This window comes from Pristis pectinata, chromosome 8 (genome assembly GCF_009764475.1).
Source record: "Pristis pectinata isolate sPriPec2 chromosome 8, sPriPec2.1.pri, whole genome shotgun sequence".
Lineage (NCBI taxonomy): Eukaryota > Metazoa > Chordata > Chondrichthyes > Rhinopristiformes > Pristidae > Pristis > Pristis pectinata.
The window spans coordinates 77,888,012-77,909,361 of record NC_067412.1 but is presented as its reverse complement, the minus strand read 5'-3'; the positions used below and the strand labels follow the sequence as shown (position 1 = coordinate 77,909,361).

At 39.6% G+C, this 21,350-nt stretch overlaps 1 protein-coding gene across 2 annotated transcripts in view; it reads right to left on the bottom strand.

The window, feature by feature from the left end:
• Window positions 1-19,709, bottom strand: part of arhgap20b (Rho GTPase activating protein 20b) — an 81,557-nt gene extending 61,848 nt beyond the window's left edge. The window contains exon 1 of one of the 2 annotated variants that reach the window (XM_052021684.1): window positions 19,392-19,709. In XM_052021684.1, coding sequence (XP_051877644.1) covers window positions 19,392-19,478 — 87 coding nt within the window. In that variant the 5' untranslated portion in view covers window positions 19,479-19,709. Of the gene's footprint in view, window positions 1-19,358 lie in introns of both variants that reach the window. The other variant, XM_052021685.1, reaches the window with a different exon arrangement.
• Between the last annotated feature and the right edge of the window lie 1,641 nt (window positions 19,710-21,350).

Sequence of the window (21,350 nt, the reverse complement as noted above, 5' to 3'; positions counted from 1 at the left end):
AATTGTATTATGTACTCCAACAAAATATTTTCTTGTAAAGCTAAAAAAACTTTTCTTTTACCCATATTTATCGTCATGCCAAAGAAGGCCATTCAGCCATTGGGTCCATGCCGGCTCCCAAGGGAGCAATCCCATTAATCCCATTCCAGCTCTCCTTATTTTCCTGTACCACTGCAAATTATTGTCTCTCACACATGCCCATCAACTTCTTCTTTGATTCTTTTTCCCATTAACCTACACTTAGCAGTAATCTACAGTAGCCAATAGCCAATCAAACCTACCAACACTCCTATGGGATGTGGAAGAAAAATGGAGCACCTGGAGAAAACCCATGAAGCTTCAGCAGAGAACGTGCAAACTCAAGGTAATACCTAAGGTAAGGGTCAAACCCTGTGAGGCAGAAGGACAAAATGTTGTGCCCTTGTACAATGATTATTCATCCTGCCACCAATGTTATCTTGATCTTGGACTAACACACACAAGAGTCCTTTGCTGAAGCCTCTCAAACAGCTGAACTCTATTGTGTAATTCAACTTTTCATCAGTGGGGTGGACACACAGAGGCACAAAAATGAGTAGATTTGGTTTACCTAGTTTAGTTAGTTTCAGGGGGCACAGTGGCATAGCTAGTATAGCCACTACCTCGTGGTGCCAAAGACTCAGGTTTAATCCTGAACTCAGGCCCTATCTGTGTGGAGTTTACATGTTCTCCCTTTGGCTGCATGGGTTTCCTTTGGCTGCTCTGGTTTCCTCCTACATCTCACAGACATGCAGGTTGGTAGGTTCATTGGGCACTGTAAATTGCCCTAGTAGGTGAGTGGTAGAATCTGTGGGGAGATGATGAGAAGATGTAAATGGGTGGTTGATGGTCAAAGTGCACTCATTGCGCTGAAGGGTGAGTTTACATGCTGTACCTCTCTGTGACTCCATGACTCTATATCATGAGATGATGTAGAAAAGTGAGAACAGATTCACAAACAAATGCAAAATGCTACATTCAGGTAAATCATGATTGCAATTGATTTTAATGTAGAACTTAGTATTGTTTCAACAAAGGTAATCATGGGACATTTCTAATGTGTCTGGAAACAATCGCATAATGTTGATTTTTTTTTCAAAATTACATGATTAAAAATCTATTATTTCTGGAATAAAATGAGATATCACCTATTTCCAGGTAATTTCATGTCACTCCCAAACTTCATCCAGAGACTTTCAGGCTTGAATCACCCTTGTGTTCTGGCACATTTTCTGCATTGGTGTGCATGGGATGATGGCATTCCCTGTGTAAAGCTCTTTTGTTGTCCCAGTAATGATTCTCATTGGGCATGCTGGACTATCAGGTAAGTCTATTTGTCAATCCTTACGCTTCAGTAACACCCACCATGCATCAATCCCAGCCCATTAAGATGCTGATCTCCAGAACCTCTAGTTCTCCCGACTGACCAAGATTGTTATCCCTGACACACAGGTTCTGACCCTACAATCTTCTGTTCTCCAAACTCCAATCCTGTGATCTGCCAAGGTTTTCCTGCCAGGAGCTCCTGTGTATAATCCCGCTGTCTATCACCCACCTGACAAGGCACAGCTTTTACATCCCTCCCCTTTACTCATCAGCACAGTGATAGTACAGGTCCTTAGTTTCTTACCCACACACACACAACCCTGCACTCTGCGCTCATCCAGTGCACAGTCTAACACTTTCCCCACAGTCAGAGAACAGACCTAAACTGACATACAATCATGGGCCATCCAAAATCCTGAACTCAGCCTCATGACTGACCTCCCTACAACTTGCTTTCAATTAAGATGTTCAGTAGATGTTCAGCTGTGGCCGAAGTTTGCAGGGGAACAACATCTGAGCCTGTAGTTGGCAGTCCACTATGACACCCATCCAAGTTCACTTCTTGGAGGGAAATGGGCAGCTGACATTTTGGGTCAAGACCCTTCATTTGGACACTTGTAGTCCAGATGAAGAGTATCGACCTGAAACATCAACTGTGCATTTCCCTCCACAGATGCTGCCTGACCTGTTGAGTTCCTCCAGCAATTAGTTTTTTGCTCCAAATTCCAACACCTACAGTCTCTTATGTTTCCATTTCGCTTTTCTCATGTGCTTGAATTTCTAGGCCTCAAACTGAGCAATGGGCTCCATTGCATAAATTACTTGTATCTTGTGGCAAACAAATTTTGAGTGAATTTTGGAGAACTAATTCCACTGACACTTTGGCTTCCAAAGTTATTAATTTTGATCCCCTTTGACATTTTAATTTTCAGTCAATCATCAGCATGTATTGAATAGCGCCTGTCTTAAGCTATTAGGTGAGTTTTAACACTGTATATCTTAGACATTTTACATTCTTATGGACATCTTGCATCATTTGATGTTATTCCAACCCTTATCCACTTCTATAAAGAGTGAAAATTTCTATTTACAGCAGGCCTTCCCATTAGTTTTTATTTCTGCATAAGCTTCTGAAGACAATGACGGATAAAAATCACAGGAATGATTTTAATATGAGTCACTTGCACTTTTAGGCTTTATTTCTGTAATAAACAACCCTCAGGAAATTTTCCTTTTTGACTTTGAAAAGTAGGCAAAAGAAATCAAGAAGCAAATAATAGGTCATGTGTTTGATGGAAACTGGAGCAAAGCACTTTTGTCACTGTTCGTTCTCTGTGAATTTGCTGCCATTTTCTCATGGTGTTGAGGAAGTAACTGATTAGGAACTAGAATCGACAGGAAGCAGCATTCAAGCTGGGAAGGAAACACAGGCTTTAGGAGAAGATGGAATTCACATCTGTAGTTCTACACAAAGGTGAACAATAGAACAAAAATGATTCAACAGGAGGATAAAGGAACAACAAATAGAAGTAAAGTTAGTGAAACAAATATCTGAGATGAAATAAAAATGCAATTTTTTGGTGAAAATCAATAAAGGCCAACAATGTGGGTCTCCATGTGTGTATATTTTAATCTAAGTGGTGCATTTCCACATATGGCCATAATGAATTCTTATTGGATGAGGGAGTCATGTTTAATAGCTAGTCTGTAACAATAGCAATAACGGAAACAGGAAGTCTAAAGTAGGACTCATAGGAATAGTATGTATATTGTTTAGATATTAAGAGTTCAGCCTTGTTAAAAAACAATTATTATTCTTTGATATCCATTATCCATTGCATGCACTTGCATATGTAGGCATCATATATAGAAGACATTACAATAGCCTTATCTCAAATGCAGAAAAAATACAAAGCCAACATGAGAGATAAAACTATAAGTAAAAATGAAATTCACAGCATGCCCTCAGTATCCACAAAGGATAAAAGATAAATTAATATTTCTGCTGGAAAATTCCATAGATATTTTGACTTTATTTTACATTTCCATTATGATACAGGAAGGAAGTAACAGATGCTCCTTCTATAAATTTATTTATGGAAATGGTGTCAGCTTGATTCTTTTGACACTGCCATTGGCTTCAGGCCAGAATATTGCAGCTTCAAATCCTATCGATACTGAATCCATTATCCAGGCTGAAACTCCAGTACAATTCTACCTTATTAGAGTTAATTCCCTTTCAATGTTCTGTTAAGCCAAGGTCTTATTCAACCTCAGCTGCTTTGCTGTTCTTTTAATTCAGGATCCAGAAGTTACTGTCCAGAGCTTAAGCTACTAATCCATTTTTCATGGACCAGTGATTGACTTGCAGAACCAAATAAAGTAACCTCTATAAGTTTTCCTCTTCCCATTATGGGAAACAGATTGAACAGTATAAATGCTGGAAGCAGAATAATGGATGCCAAACCCCTGGAAATCACATTACAAGGGCAACAATATAAAAGTAGCTAGGGAGCTCTGCTGGAGCTCTGTCTGACATTTTTTTCCTCAAAGCGTACTTCCAAAAACAAATGCCTACTGGTTCTTGATGTTATTGCTGTTGGTGAGCTGTTGGTGTTTTTACCTCGTAACGATCACAAATAAAGCATTTCGAGTTTGAGGTGCATACGGAAAAAACATTGTTTAAGCTTGAGACCATTGTCACTGCCAAATCAATAGATGGGAATTTAGTAATAGGATTGTTAATGTTACAAAATATAAATCTAAAGGAAGATAAATAGTACAACTCCAAATACCCACTACCCTGCCGCACAGTCACAATTCAGTTGACCCTGTATCCCACCAACATGATGAAAATCTGACCTGGGCTAGGTTTCTACGATCAGCCTATTTAAGTACATGGATTGCCTCTTTGCTGCCCACTAGCAAGAGGGAGGGAAGGAGGGAACAAACAAAATTCTCTATTTGCATGCCAACAGGATTAGTCAGGAGTTCACTTAATATCAAACAAAGATAGGAGTGTGATTGAGTGTGATGGGGCCCACAGTTAAATTGCTTACCAACATAATACACTGGATTTCCAACTGGATAGAGTGCATCTCTATTACACATATGCTGTGTTGCCAATTTCTATAAACAATAACTTAGCAATAGAAAAAAAACTTTAGATGAGGGGAGGTAAATGGAAAGAAACAACAATTAGAGCCTGCACAGTAAGACAGGGTTATATTTCACATCATCTTTATGTGCCAATGTGAACTTGATGAAAAATATACCTTTAAGCTGTGTGAAATTGGCTCATATCCACTTAGAGTTCAGTCATATTCTAGTGATTTTAATCTGTGTGGTGAAAGAATCACCTATTAATTTTGGAGTAGAAATTACTTCTTGGGATATTTTTTATCATGTTTCACATCCTTACTTATATAGTCATGGAGGGAGACAAATAAATCAAATTTTCTGACATTTAGGTGCATACATTAATTTTAACTGCAGATCTGATAACTGATAGCAGCTGATCAATTGTTAAACCACTTGCCTGCTTCCTTCGCCTTTTCATTCTTATCAATTTTGCCATTGAGAGTGAATGTTGAAATCTACCCTATCAGGTTCAATTTTCCCTGCAATAACCAACTCAGGTGGACTAATAGAATATTGCTCTCAGTTCAGAAGACAGGATGAACTGCCAATGTCCACGCCACAGGACACCATCCAGGGTGAAAGCAAGAAAAGGGAGGAAATCTTAAATAAACCGAGGAAGCAAATTGTTTGGGACTTCAATCATCCACAATCTACTCTCATCCATCTGGGAGTGGTTGTAGTGCATCGGGAAGTACAGGTTTCACTTTCTCCTGCCTACTCCTCTGCCAGCCCTGCAGCCTATGTTTGTCCTGAACCCAATAAGCAAGCAAGTGTCTGAAATGCCATCAACTGAGTTACAACAGCTTTCAATCTTCCGCCTTTGAGAACTGTTGAAACAGCATGAAAGATGTTACAAAGTTTCCCAGTTTTTTATGCAGTGCGTGCCACGGGAGTATCTGGTGATCCTGTAATTCTACCTTATGCTAATGAGGATAAGGGTCCTTGGACAAGTACAGGGTGGAAAAAAAAGAAAAACTTATATTTATTTAGGACCTTTCATGAACTCAGAATGTCCTAAAACAGTTTGTACCCAATTACTAAATGTTTTTAAATATAGCCTCTGTTGTAATGCACATTTGAAGGTTTCACAAACATCAGTGGAACTTTAGTTTCAGTTATTGACTCAAAGATAAAAACCATCTAGGACTCCAAGGAGAAATGACTCCCCTTCTTCAAAAAATGCCTTGAGATCATTTCTGACCCTCAGGCTTCAGTTTAGCATCTCACCAAACAAAACAGTGCAGCACCCTCTTCTTTGAACAACTGGCTTAGATTTTGTGTTCCAGTGACTGTTGCAAACTAGATTTAAACATACACTGTTGGTCACGATTGACATGAAAATTAGGAAAGAAGCAGGAATTATCCAGGCAAAGCACTCTCACCACCATCTACGTCCTATCCTGCTCGCTGAGCTGGTGTCAAAGAAAGAGAGAGAGAGAGAGAGACAGAGGGAGGGAGGGAGGGAGGGAGGGAGGGAGAGAGAGAGAGAGAGAGACAGAGAGAGAGAGAGAGAGATCTTAAGTTCCAACAGCTGTAAAAAACAAGTAAAGTCTTGGTTAATATTGCCGAAAGTCACAATCATGAACAGTGACTTCTTTGAGAAGTTCTTGCTATAAAGAATCAAAGAAGCTTAAAACATTTTTATCTGATAAAGACTTTGTTTCTCTCACTGTCTTTCTGTCATTTTTCTTTTTTCTGCCCTTCTTCATTTTTCTTTTCTATCACCTCTTCCTTCCCTGCACCTCTACCTCCCCACAACTCCCAGTTCCAGCAACATTCCATTGTTGGGCAGTTGCCAGGAACTAACAAATAAGGGGCCAACAGATGTGCTGACGACCACAGGAAAACAGAAAGTGGTCTTAAACCAGCACATGAAGGTTCATTGGTTATCACATGTTAACAGTTAGTATATCGAGAGCAGAAATTATTTTCTTTACAGCCCAATTTCATTCTTTGCATTATGACATTCCTGGGTACAGTTCCAAGAGTACAACTCACTCTGTAGTAGTTTACTCTTCCTTCCTTTGCAAGTTTGGATAGAAATTTCTAGCAGACTATTTCAAAATCAGAGGAAATCTCAACCCTGCTCAACACAGTCATGAGTTGGGGATCAGGCGGGGGGTTGGTGGGAGGGTGAGAAGGCACTGTATACCGTTCATGAGTAGCAACCAGCTCTAACCCAGGGAATGAGTTCAATTCTCACATTTTCTACCCCAAATGAGATCATTAAGTTCAGCACAGACTGAGTATAGAATGTGGATCACTCGGGTATCCACTGGACAAATGACTGAACAATTAGAAAGGCAGTGGTACACTGTATAAGAATTATTTAAATTTATGCCAGGGTCAAAAATTTCATTGAAGAGCTATCTGTCAGAAGCATTGCACTTCATGAACCATGACTGTTAAAAGTTGGTCTTGGTGTTAATCAACCTGTTAGAATTGAGGTTTTTTTAGAAGAAATTGTTATTTATATTGAAAATAAAACTAACTTTAAAAATTTGAGCATTTTGGAAGACCTTTATATAAAGAGAACTGACTGTGGATTTGTCACTTGCAATACCATATCTATTCATTTTGCACAACCTCCTCTTTGATGCATAGATAGTAAATTGTCTTGCATATTCTTTCAGCATAGAGAACCCTTGACCCTTTAAAAAAATATTGCAGCAGAGAGAATATGCTCTTCCCTGCCACAGGGTGAATGGAGCAAATCTGTTAGCACTTCCTGCCAGAAGAGTTAAGGAAAGAAGCTGAATTTCCTGCTAATATTTAAAGGGACAGATACTTAAATAGAGTGAGAGCAAGCAAGGTAAATTCATTTTAATTGTACAACAGAAATATAAGCATGTCAAGTAGACCAGAATTCTTCTAATAACAACTTAATTCCAGCATCCTTTCTTTTATTCTCTATCTCTGAATGGATTGACTTAAGCTGGAGTTTCATTTCCATAAGGAGCAATGTTTCATTGGTACCTCTCCCAAGTGGGTATACTTCATGTGTGAGCCGAAACAACAAGTTCTAACAAGGTTCTAGAAATATAGAGTGCTTTCAAGAATGAGCTTGATCCTATCCTTAATTGATGCCTATCCAAGCATACTTTCAAGCAACCGTTTACCAGGAGAGAGAATCTTGTCAGATCGTCACCTTACAAAATGTGATACCAACATATTTGTACCAATTCAACTGTTAACCCAGCTACAGTCAGAACAGAATAAGCAACAGTTTATAAGTTTAAATGTAGTGTAAATGAATAAAGAAATGCTCCATATTTTGTATATTAAGATTCACACTCTCCTTGAGTACCTATTCCTAATTCTTCCTTGCCCTCCCCACTTCTTACAATATAAAATTTTCTAGTAAGGAAACCTCTGGACTGATCACAAGGGACAACGTAGTAGTGACAAACTAGAGCAACTTTCCAATGTGTCCTTTTCCTGCATCCTTTCATCAGGTCTAGATGACTTAGCAAAAGCATTTAACCCCCATATGATCAGTTACAAAAAGAAGTTCATCTTTCCATTCCACAAAACAGTGGTGATGCAGTGAAGCACTTTAATGTCGAAGAAATAAAACACAACTCATTTAGCACTGAGCCAAATAGTCCAAGTTTAATTCCTAGTCTGTTTTGAATTAGGTGATTCAGCCATTCAGTGGCTGGGATATTACAATTGGTCTCTTGGGCCCTGGGCCATCCACAAGAATTGCTAGCACTAATCCCTGATCAGTGGCTTCCACTAGGAAGGTATCAATATTAGCTGAGAAACTGATCTTTCTTAGTTCTGATACCTTCCCCCAAACTGGTCCCAATGCATTGAAGCCCACTGAAGAACCCCAATTGTTTTTACATGTGAATTCAGCCAAGCAAGGAAATGAAATCTAGACTTTCTAGTCTTTGTCATTTAATGCACAAAGAACTCCAACCTATTAAAATTTCAAGGAAGCCCTACATTGTTAAGTATTTTAATAAATGAAAATAGAGTCATAGAGTAATACGGCATGGAAACAAGCCCTTTGGCCCAAAATGGTTATGTCAACCAAGGTGCCCATCTAAGCTAATCCCATTTGCCCATGTTTGGCCCATATCCATCTAAATCTTTCCTATCCATGTACCTGTCCAAGTGTCTTTTAAATGTTGTTATTGCACCTGCTTCAAACACTTCCTCTGGCAGCACATTCCATAAATGCACCACCCTCTAGGTGAAGAAACTGTCCTTCAGGTCCCTTTTAAATCTTTCCCCCTCACCTTAAACCTATTCCCTTCAGTTTTTGATTCCCTTTCCCTGGGAAAAAGACCGTGCATTCAACCTGTCTTTGTCCCTCATTATTTTTAATTATTTAGTTTAAAACACAGTTTAAAATTATTTTGCTTTTACACAGAGCTGGGATTGATGTCACAGATGATATCACATCCAATTTTGAACACATTTCAGATAAGATAAGATACCTTTATTAGTCACATGTACATGGAAGCACACAGTGAAATGCATCTTTTGTGTAAAGTGTTCTGGGGGCAGCCCGCAAGTGTCGCTACGCTTCCAGCACTAACATAGCACGCCCACAACTTCCTAACCCGTATGTCTTTGGAATGTGGAGGAAACTGGAGCACCCGGAGGAAACCCAAGCAGACGTACAAACTCCTTACAGACGGCGGCCGGAATTGGACCTAGGTCGCTGGCGTTGTAACAGTGTTACACTAACTGCTACACTATTTACAATGTATAGTAGTAACTTGGCAGCATTGTTGATGTGCAGTTAGTAGTGATAGCTGCACAATAATCTCACCACTCTCACCTTTCACAAAAGAGAAAGCCAACTGTGTTCCTTTAAAGGAATCCAAGACCTGAACTGTTATAGGTTCTGAGAACTGCTGTCTAAGGCAACAGAAAATTTCAGCCCCATCCCACTGCCAAAGTGCAACAAAATCTGGGTTTCCACATGAGTGGCCATTTCCCCAGCCCTAACCACAACTAAGTAAAATCTTACAGTGTTATGACCCACTGTACCATCCAGTACTCCCAGAGAAGGAAAGGCATGTTTAAATAAAATGATTCATCCCAGCTGGGCCTCACTGTTCACCCTAGAATTCAGTGTTATTACAATGAAACCATTTGTCCCTCCCTTGGCACACAACTGAGAAAACAATGATTTGATGAGATTTGATTTAGAGCAACAGTATTTTACCAAACATTTTCCAGACTCAAAAATTAAATCCAACACATTAATAAAAAGATGATGTTGATATATTTCCAGTAATGGTCATTGTTAACTCATTCACTATTCACAGCTGGTATTTGCTACAACCTTATGCATACTGCACAGTTCCAGTAATAGTGCCTGTATGCACTCAATTCTTCTGACATAGCATGAATATGGTGGTGGTACAGTGAATAACCAGTTGGATTTATAACGCAGTCCCTTGCCTAATAATCCAGAGGCATGAGTTCAAAGTCCAACCTCGTGACTGTGAAATTTATCTTCATCGCTGTAATCAGGAATTACCTTCACCCACACTCTCACAACTTCTCTAATCCACAAAGCTATTAGATTGCAGTAAAACCCATCTGGCCCACTGCTGCCCTTCAAGGATGGAAATCTGCCATATTTCCTGAGTCTGGATGAAGCTCCAGACCCCTAGTGCTGTGGTTGACTCTGAAATGACCCAACAAGACATTGCTAACTACTACATTAAAAAGGGATAAAACTGGATGATTCATCTGGCTCTGAATTTGGACATGGCATAGTTGCTCCCAGTCCAATTGACCTTGCAAAATCCTCCTCACAAACAGCTGGGGACTGGTGTCTAAGTTGGAAAACTCTCCTGCAGACTATCGAAACAACAACCTGATATATTCATACAGAAAATGTTCTGGACTCCATCATCACAATCCCTGAGTATGTCCTGTCCCATTGGCGGAGGTGGTGGTCTAATGGTATGCGGGGGGAAGTAGTTCTGGGAATACTTAACTTCAAACCCCATAGTCTCAACTTTTAGGATGTTGGATGGGGAAAAGTGGCTCACCACCATTTTCATAAGGGCAATTAGGGATGGGCAATAAATAAGGTCACGTGCTTGGAAATCACCTCCTGATTACCACTGTCCTCTCTCAATTGATGAATCAATCTTCCTTCATGTTGAACATGGGAAGAGGTACTCCAAGTAGCAACAGCACAGGCACTCAGGGTGGGGACTTCAATGCTCAAGGATGGCTCGGTTGTATCATCGTTGACTGATTGACAAAGGAGCTGAATTTTAGAGGTGAGGTGAGAGTCACTGCCTTGTTCTTCAAGGCCCCATTTGACTGAATGTGACATCAGGGCACCATGGTAAAACTGAGGTCCATGGACATCAAAGGAAAAACATTGAGATGGTTGGATTCAGAACTCACACAAAGGAAGATGGTTGTATTTTTAGAGAACAATAATCCCAGCCCCAGGGCATCACAGCAGGTGTTCACCAGGGCAAAATCCTAGGGCTAACATCCAGCTAATTCATCAGTGACCATCCTACCATTTCAAGGTAGGAAGTAGAGATAATTACTAATGGCTGCACAGCATTCAATTCCATTTGCAACTGCACATAAAATGCAGCAAGACATGGATAACATTCACGCATTGGATGGAGAGTGGCAAGTAACATTCGCACCAATAAAACAGAAGGAAGTCTGAACACCCACCCTTTACATTCAATGGTTTTCCCATTGCCAAGTCCCTCATCATCAATATCCTGTGGATCACTATTGACAAGAAAATCAATTGGACAAGCTACATACATAGAGGCTGGATATCCTGTGGTGAGTGACTCAACTCCTGGGTAGGCAGGCATGGTAGTGTAGCAGTTAGCATGATGCTTTACAGCGCCAGCGACCCAGGTTCAATTCCGGCCACTGTCTGTAAGGAGTTTGTATGTTATCCCCGTGTCTGGGTGGGTTTCCTCCGGGTACATTCCAAAGACGTACAGGTTAGGAAGTTGTAGGCATGCAATGTTGGTGCCGGAAGCATGGTGACACTTGAGGGCTGCCCCCAGAACACTCTATGCAAAAAGACGTATTTCACTGTGTGTTTCAATGTACATGTGACTAATAAAGATCTATCTATCTAATAAAGATCTATCTATCTATCTGATGCCGTAAAGATTTTTCACCATCCGTAAGGCACTAGTCAGGTGTGTGATGGAATACTCTCCCCCTGCCAGTACAAATACAGTTCCAATTCAAGAAGCTCAATGCCATCAAGAACAAAACACGCCTCTTGATCAGCTCCCCACCCAACATCCCAAATATTTATTCCCTTCACTACTGGCAAATCAGGTTATGTTGTGTTCCAGCTATAAAATGCAACACAGTTATTCACCAAGACTATTCTATAAGCAACTCCCAAACCCTTGATCTCTACGCCAAAAAGGAAATGGTAGAAAGTTCATAGGAACTCCACGACCTGCAGGTTCCCCTCCAAGTTGTGCACCATCCTGACCTGGAAATATATTGAAGGACTTTCATTGTCATTGGGTCTAAATCCTGGAACTCCCTACCAAAAAGCATTGTGGGACTGCCTTTACCAGCAATAGTTCAAAAAGGTGACTCACCACTACTTTCTCAAGGGCTATTAGGGATAAGTAATAAATATTGGCCTTTCCAGTGATGCCCACATTGCAATAAATAAATAAATACAATTATATCAGGCACAGTAATGTAGCGATTAGTGTAACGCTATTACAGCTCCAGCGACCCAGGTTCAATTCCCACCACTGTCTGTAAGGAGTTTGTATGCTCTCCTGTGTCTGGGTGGGTTTCCTCCAGGTGCTCCGGTTTCCTCCCACATTCCAAAGACATACGGGTTAGGAAGTTGTGAGCATACTATGTTGGTGCCGGAAGCGCGGGGACACTTGCGGGCTGCCCCCAGAACATTCTACGCAAAGATGCATTTCACTGTGTGTTTCGATGTGCTTGTGACTAATAAAGAAATCTTATCTTATCTTATCTTACATGCATTGTTAGTTTTATTCAATTTGTACTACTTTTGAGTAATTGTGAGTCAATCCTTCAATCCAGGATTAAAATTTATAGGCCTGCAATTTCCTCAGCACTGCTCCTGTAAGATAATGGCAGTGGGACAGGAGTTGTCTTGAAGAATCTCCAGTCACTTGACCACAAAACTACAGCTAGCTCAGATTAAATATTTCATGATGCTATTTGAAGAACAGAGGATTCCGCCAGTCCCCTCAGTATCTCCCTCAAGCAAATGACTGTTAACTGGAATGGCCTTTCTTGAGTATCACTATCATGTTTGCCTGAATAACAATTGCTAGGCTTCAAAGTCATTTCTGATTTTCCTTCATGTAGGAAAGCTTCTCATAGATGAGCCAGAAGAACACAATACTAAAAGCAAAGGTACAGCCTCTCAATCCTGATTTGTCACTCATTAAGATAATGATTGATCTTGTGTCGCAATTCCAATCTTCAGATCCTCTGATTCCCATACAGCCTAACAAATGATTAGTGTCAGCCTTGAGTATATTCAATGAATGAGTATTCAGAAATCTTTGAAAGAATTAAAAAGATTTTCAAGCTCTGAGTGAAGAAATTTGTCCTCATCACAGACCTAACTGGCTGACACCTTATTTTGAGACCGTGGCCCTGTGGTGTGGTCTCTCCAGCCTCTCAGCGTGACAAGCCATTTGCCATTTTTAATCCAATGTGCAGCTACTCTTTTTCCTTCACAATTTTTCTTGCAACATATTTATTTTCTTGTGGTTCCTTCCAAGCTGCAAATGTGCCACTAAAAATGTTCTTCTTCTTCATATCTTCATTACACTGAATTCAGGACTTTTCACTCTCTCTTATAATAACGCAAAATTGTGGAATCCTTTACTTCTTTAAACCCATTGTTCACTTCTTTCGAAGATTCACATCATTTCTTATCAACCCTATCAATTATTCAATATGTTGGATCAAATATCTGAATCCAAGGTTCTTAAACAAAAAATATTTTTAGAAATGTCCTGTTGCTACAAGGAGAAAATTAAACGTGGATTGAAGCTCATCATTATTGACATACTCAATGTTTTACCAACCAATAAAAACTGAATCTTTGGCAAAATCCAAGGAATATGGTTTCAAACATGGCTATCTAAACACAGCTAAAATCACTGACACTTTAACTGCAGATGCATCTTAACTGTAAAATTATAAGATAAATATTGGATTTGGTACGATTGCACATATTAGTTCTAGCCCATATATTACATTTCCCAACAAACAAATGTAATATCAATTTTAGCAATGCTCTCATGACCTTTGTAAATTGTTTTTCCATCTCTCCAATTGCTGAAAATGTTAACCACTTATGAACAAAATTGAAGGGCTATTTCCAACTGTAGGCTGATAAATTCATGATGGTTCCTTTATGGCATTTGTATACTCAGCAAGCCAAAGAATCTATTTACTAATATACACCAAACTGGCTAATATATCTTAGTTGATATTGATGAATGTGAAGTTTAAATGTTTTGGTATAAAAGTTCTTTTTCAAAACATTCAGGCTCCAAACCTGGAACTACAAATATACTTATGATTGTGTTTACTTTCTTTCTTAGCAAGGTGAAACATTTTATTAGAGGAAAATGGGACACTTTTTCCTGTATAATGAAGGTCACTGCACTGACTGCATGAAGTGTTCAGTAATGTTTTGACAATGTAACAAGGTGAGGTCAGCACTTTGTTCTTTCCATATTTGGCACCCTGGGCCAGTATTAAACACTTTCTCTAAGTGTTGTAGAGTTTGCTTTGGACTAAAAATTCTGCTGATTGTGTCTTAGCTGTAACTTCAAAGGGATGTCCCCTCTGTAATGCTTTTCCATTCTGACAGAAACCAGTCTGTGGCAGCTCTTTGGGGTTGCTGGATGTTTTTTTTTAACCGTTATACTACGTCCACCGAGAAATGAATTGACACTGCTCAAACTTAATTCATTTAAGGTACCTACAGCAAATGAGTGGGAAAGAAAGATCCTTTATTTCATCATTTAGGCTAGATTTCAACTTGGGCCCCAGAAGATGATATAGCCATTGTTTTGCCATCTGTTTCATTTAAATTCAAGCTTCAAATGTACTAATGTTCTTTATCTTTACAAATAATTGCCATACAGTAATGTTTCACTACAGTAAGTACATGTATAGCATTTTCGCGCTGTTTAGGAGACTATTTTGTTAGGTTTGTGTGATGGGCATTCATGAAGTTATAGTATATAGTACAGTTATAGTTAAAATATACATCAGTTGTCACTAAGCTTAATTAAAATGACACAATCTCCTTTCTGGAGATATTAAACATCATGCTGAAAAAGATGTTGAATCTGAAAAGGGATGACTGTTCCAACAGATAAAAAAGATCCTTTTGCAGTATTCAAAGAACAGGGAATTCTTTCACTTTCCCAAACAATATGCTCACACAATGTATTAGTTTTTAGCATTAATAGCTATGAGTTAGAGTAAAACTTATCCTCAACCTATTACCTTTAATTCTGATAATATAACTGTATGAATTTTTTATCTTTTTTTTTGCAAAATTGGTCTTTCCAAGGAAATATTAAATCAAGGCTCCATCTGCCAGCTTAAATTGATATAAAAGATTCCATGACAGTGTTCAACAAATAGAGGAGTTCATCTGGTGTCCTATCCTACATCTGTCTTTCAATCTGTACTTCAAGAACAGATTATATGGGAATCAACCTATTGTTACATCATGTGCAGTTTGGTTGATGTGTTTGTTTATAGTGCAGCAATGATTACATAGATGGTTCCACATTCTCCCCATAAGGATACCAAAGATTCTGAGAAGAATTCCTGAGTGTAACTGGAGATCCTTTCCCATACCAGATGGTAAAATTGTTCATTGCATATACGCTGAAAATTAGATAGTGGGACAATATACAGCAACAATGGATGCAGTAAACCTCTCTGTGCAGAATGGAATACCACAGAGGATATTTGCAAATATGGTTTAAAATAATAAATACCATAAGTTACTGACGGATCAGCCACACTAAGAAAACAGTCCATAAGTCAACAATGGGTTAACCACACTAAGTGGTTAGTTTATAGCTGGTTTGTAGTCTACTGAAGTTGTCAGTAAATTATCAATTGGCATTTGAAAAGTTTCAATACTATCATTCAAAAGTAATTGATTATGCTTGAAGCATTTTATTAAAACCTGAGGACATGAAAATTGCCTAAGAATGCAAGTTTTACATTTCAATTAACCATCCTTCTTTCCCATAGGTACCAATTTATTTGCTAGGTTCAATCCCAAAACAACTAGGCATCCTCCAATACCTCCTCAAGTAACAATTCTTCATGTGTAAGTCCAGATGGTTAACGAGCTATTCATGCACAGGATATATTATTATCAGGCTTGATCCTATCTTTAGACATCCATAAACCAGATAATGATCAGGAATGAATTCCTCCATTCCCTGGTAGATGAAAATCAAAAAACTGCAAATGCTGAAAATCTAAAATAAAAACAGAAAATGCTGGAAATACTCAGCAGGTCAAGCCACTTCTGTAGAAAGAGAAACAAAGTTAACATTTCAGGTCAAAGGTGCTTTGTCAGAGTTTGTGACAATGGGTCTTTAACTTGAAATGTTAACTCTGTTTCTCTTCCCACAGTTGCAGCCAGCCTGACCTGCTGAGCACTTCCAGCATTTTCCATCCTCCATTCCCTAACCCAGGATAATAAAGCCAATTCCAGTGCTCACTACCAGTCCCATGGCTGAGAACAGCTAGTCAGCACGGGCTAAAGGGTTAAATCTTGGATCTTTCTGGTCTGTTGATTTAACTAGTTGAGCTACAAGGAAAGTTTGAGTGAATCTTATAGGTCAATGTGATGCTCGTAATAGCTTGCCTTATTTCAAGAGTTCTTTGAACAAAGATCTCACTCACCTACCAACACTCTCTGCTGAAATTCCAGCAGCGACATTGTTCATTATGCTATCATGAGTACTAGAACACCAAACATTATTTCACATGGTGGAACCTAAGTCATGGAAGGCAGAAAGTAAAGTCTGGAGGTCAAATTGTGACTTTGAACCTTGATGAGATGAAGAAGCTCCAAAAAATACTGCTGTTGCAATGGTATTAATGATTTTGTAACCTGCATTCAATTGTTCACCTCTGTCCTACTTTGGCCAGACCATGCCCATTGCAACCAGAACAACAGAAGTATCTCCCTCTCCCCAATGTGCAAAGAGAGTATCACAAGAAAACAGAGATCCTGCACAGACAAGTAGCTGCAAATTATGATTTTTTTGGCATTTCCCTGAGACTATGGGAGATCTTGGTTCAGTTGATACTTCATGGTTGGTTGGGTATGTCCTGGAGTGACATATGATCAAGCAGTTTGAGAGAACCTGCATTCCAAGAGTCTTTTCCAGAAGCAGAATCACCTGGAGTACTTTCAATCTGCTTAACCCGTGCACAGGATGACAAAAGTAAAGACTGATGAAAGCTTACAATGAATCAGTTCCTTCGCTGTCCATCAACTCTAAAGCAGTAATATCCAAGTAACTGCTTTCTTTCGAAGTTGTTTTTAGACAAATGCAACATCCAATTCATCAACATCCAATCACATACATCAATGAGATTAGTGGTCAAGAAATCTGTTCTATTGACGTTGGGCGGAATCATGGTTCTTCTTGACAGAGCAGGCAGGCCCTAGGGTTAACAGTTCACCAAAAAGATAATTTATTCAGATGTATAATAGTGCAATATTTTATTAATAATATGATGGATTGTGTGCTGGTAACCTGTAGTGAACCTCAAACATATGTACTGAGAGTCATGCATGACACTCAATGCAGAGAGAATGTAAAACTTAAAATTAAGAAAGAGCCTCCTCACATAGTGAAAGAGGAACTACAACCACAGGTGCCTTGTATAAAATTGGCTTAGTCTTGGAGTTCAATGAAAAATAAAGAGTAAAGGAAAGTGAGGGACAAAGTGTCATAAAGTCTACAATTTTACTTCTAGCTTCTTCATGCATCTGTTGCGCTACTACATGGAGAAGCCCAGCAATGCAGAGTTGCATTCAGTAAGGAGCAACACATACAGGGATACCATTCAGGGATTCTTCTCCATGGATGTAAGTCCTGCAGATAGCAAGGGCAATACTTGAGGAAGCAGGGCTTCACAAACTTTGTGTAGTCTTCTTCAGTGGTCCTTAAAGACTGAGCAGGTCACAGCGCATGGAGTCCAGTACTGGTTGGGCTCCTTTAAGTACTTTTCCAGCTCTCCTTCATACCCCCACCACACCATGGTTACACCTCCTACAATCCTATCCTCAGTTCTGAAACCTCATCCAACCCACAACCCCTAATAACCACCAAACTTCACCCACGCTGGTAGCACAACTGCAATCCCTGACCACCCTGCAACTTACCCGATCACTGACCTAGCCTCTCTGCTAATCTCCCAGGGTAACCCCTCTACAAATCTCCCAGCTGGTTCACCTCCCAGACTGATCTGACCCCTCTAGTAACCTCCTAGTTTCAACTGACCTCTCTTTCCATTTCCCTGCCTGATCCTCCTGTCAGTCTCCATGCCTGATCCCTCAACAGCCTCCTGACTTGACCTCTCCATCAACCAACTGACCTGACTCCTCTACTAACCTCCCAGCCTGACCCCCACCAACCTCCCATCCCGACATCTCAACCAATATTCCAGCATAATCCTTCTATCAACTTCCTGGTCCAACTTGACTTCCTTACATCACTTTCTGATCCCAGACTGCTCACTCCTTATTGATCCCCAGACTGAAAAGCAAAGCACCCCCCCCCCCGACCCCTCACAATTCACTACTTATTCCAGCACCACCTGAGGGTCTTTCTCTCATGACAACCCCAATAAATACACCCAGAATGAAGTTATTTGATTCCCTTTGTGTTCTTCATAATGGCAGATTGCCCGAAGTTTAGACTTTTGTCATGTAAGACCAATACTTGGACCTCATGAAATTCTGAATTTTCCAGCAACACATCTCCAAACAAATATTTGTTGTTCCTCCATACACCAACAGTTTTAGCCACCCAAAATGGGCTCCAGTAAATCTTCACTGCAGGGCTACGGTATGGAAAGCTGTAACGTGGACCAGGTAAGCCACTTGATGGTTCCACATTCTCCCCACAAAGATCCCAAAGATTCTGAGAAGAATTCCTGAGAATAGATGGGGACCCTTTCCCATACCAGATGGTAAAATTATTCATTGCATATACACTGAAAATTAGGTAGTGGACAATATACAGCTACAATGAATGCAGGAAATCCCTCTGTGCAGAATGGAATACCACAGAGGACGTTTGCAAATGCGGTTTAAAATAATAAATACTATAAGTTACTGATGGGTCAGCCACACTAACAAAACAGTCCATAAGTCAACAATGGGTTAACCACACTAAATGGTTAGTTTACAAATGGTTTGTAGTCTACTGAAGTTGTCAGTAAATTATCAATGAGTTTGGCATTTGAAAAGTTTCAATACTGTCATCACACGAGAAATAGTTAATAAAACACTCATTTTTACCCGTTGTTTTCCCTGCAATCTTGTTAAAACTTAATGTGATTGAATAAATTAAAGGTACTGTTCAAAATATTGAAATGGATTCTTTCTGCATCTCAATTCACTGTGATTATTACTGATGAAAGAGAATTATAGCAGTTTAGGCTACCTAAAACTGACTTACTACATCATTTATATTAAAAAGAATATTTCATGGAGAAATCAAAATATACAAAGGATAAAGCTTTATAGTACATCAAACCCTAACTTAATTCCTAACATAAAACTACTACCTTAACACTTGATCTTCTTAAAAATTTACCTCTGTGATGGGGAATTATCTTTTCAAACCAACCTTTTCTGTCTCTGATTTTCCAAACATTTCACTTCCACTTTCTGCTTTTTGTTTCCTCTGGTCTCCGTTATTCTGCTGAGGAGTCATGATGCTGACTCGATCCTTAACTGCACATGTTTCTTGCTTCCCATGTCCAACAGCAGGAATGATTTGTGCACTGTATTTGCTCTTGCAATCTGCATAAATCCCCTGATAATGATCTGACTGGACTTGCTGTTTGATCTCTGATGAGAGTTGCACAGTTTTTCTTTCAACTGAGCTGGGACAGAGTCCTATTCTGATCCATGGGCTGTTCCTCCTCACTGACTAAATAAGGGCATCCTCATCTAGCTGTGCCTCATTTACTGTAACCCTTTAGTGCTGAAGGCATAGTAGTCTGCATTACTAGCACAGATCCTACTTTTAAACAGGGATACTCTGAAGAGTGGTTCTTTTTGATTTTTCAGTCATCACTAGCTTACCTCATTGTATTTTTAATACTGAAATTAATTAATAAATTAAATCAGATTCCAGTTGTTAAGAAATTCTGATCACAGTCCTTGAATATAAAAGTGTTAACTTCCTAAACAAGTTCTCTGTTGCCTCAATAGCTCCCAGCTCTATGCTTAGTGAACTGATTGCAAAAGGCATAACAGAAGGATTCATGGTGAACAATTGAACTATTCCTCTTGATAGCGATATAGTGATGACAGAATGAAGGTGAAGTCAGGATAAGGCTGCAGTGTTATGTCCTCCATGGATGGACAGCCTATTGATACTTCAGGGTCCACATTACCCTACCCCCATGGCTGGGAGTCTGGGTGGTTGATATCAGTCAGCTGCTTTATCCACTGATGCACATACCAATCCTTCTTTCTGGAATTTTAAATTGCTTCTCTGAGCAAGCAGTGGGCAGCAAGAATAGTCAGCAAACAAGAGCAGGAAGAGAATTAATAGTGTTTTGAACATAGCTTCTGGTGCTTCAGTTCAAAATCTGAATCATAATCACCCATCAAAGTAAACACTCTCCAGGTCAAAAGAAGACAGATGGTGATGATTTTTAAACTGCTGAGTAAGATGAATATCGTACCATTTGGCATTTTTGTGGAAGTTGTTATACATTATAGAAAACGGAACTGTATATACATTACGCCTTGCATGATGTCACTGAGGTAATGCAAGAACTGCAAGACCTGCTCTGCATGCAGCAAGTTCCTCGAAACAACAATTAGATAAAGGCCAGATTATGTTTGTCAGATATTGCTTGGGAGATAATTACTGGACTAGGTCAACCCAGATCTGCCAGGCTGCCTCACTGCCCAGACTTGATACTCTGGAAACTGAAGGTTGGACAAGCTGACCTTCTGCACCAATGAGACATCCTGCAAGGAAAAAACAAGTAGGGTCTGAGGGTCTGCAACTTCCCCAAAAGACTTTTGAACATTTAAGAGAGATTTTAAGAGATATCTTTATTAGTTACATGTACATTGAAACACACAGTGAAATGCATCTTTTGCGTAGAGTGTTCTGGGGGCAGCCCGCAAATGTCGCCACACTTCCGGTGCCAACATAGCATTTCCACAACTTCCTAACCCGTATGTCTTTGGAATGTGGGAGGAAACCGGAGCACCCGGAGGAAACCCACGCAGACACACGGGGAGGATGTACAAACTCCTTACAGACAGCGGCCGGAATTGAACCCGGGTCCGCTGGCGCTGTAATAACATTACGCTAACCGCTACACTACAGTGCCTGCCCATATTATAAATATTATAATATGGGCATTGACATATTATAAATGTCACTGATAGTAAGAGACATTTAAAAACTTTTCCAGTAGATTTAAATAGTTAACAAGATAAATTTAAAGCAAATTAAAATGCTGACAAATAATTATTAAAATAAAGTAATATGTGGTACCACGTTCCATGGGATTGTCTATATGCACCAGCTTACCCTGCCATACAGCTGGCAAAGTTC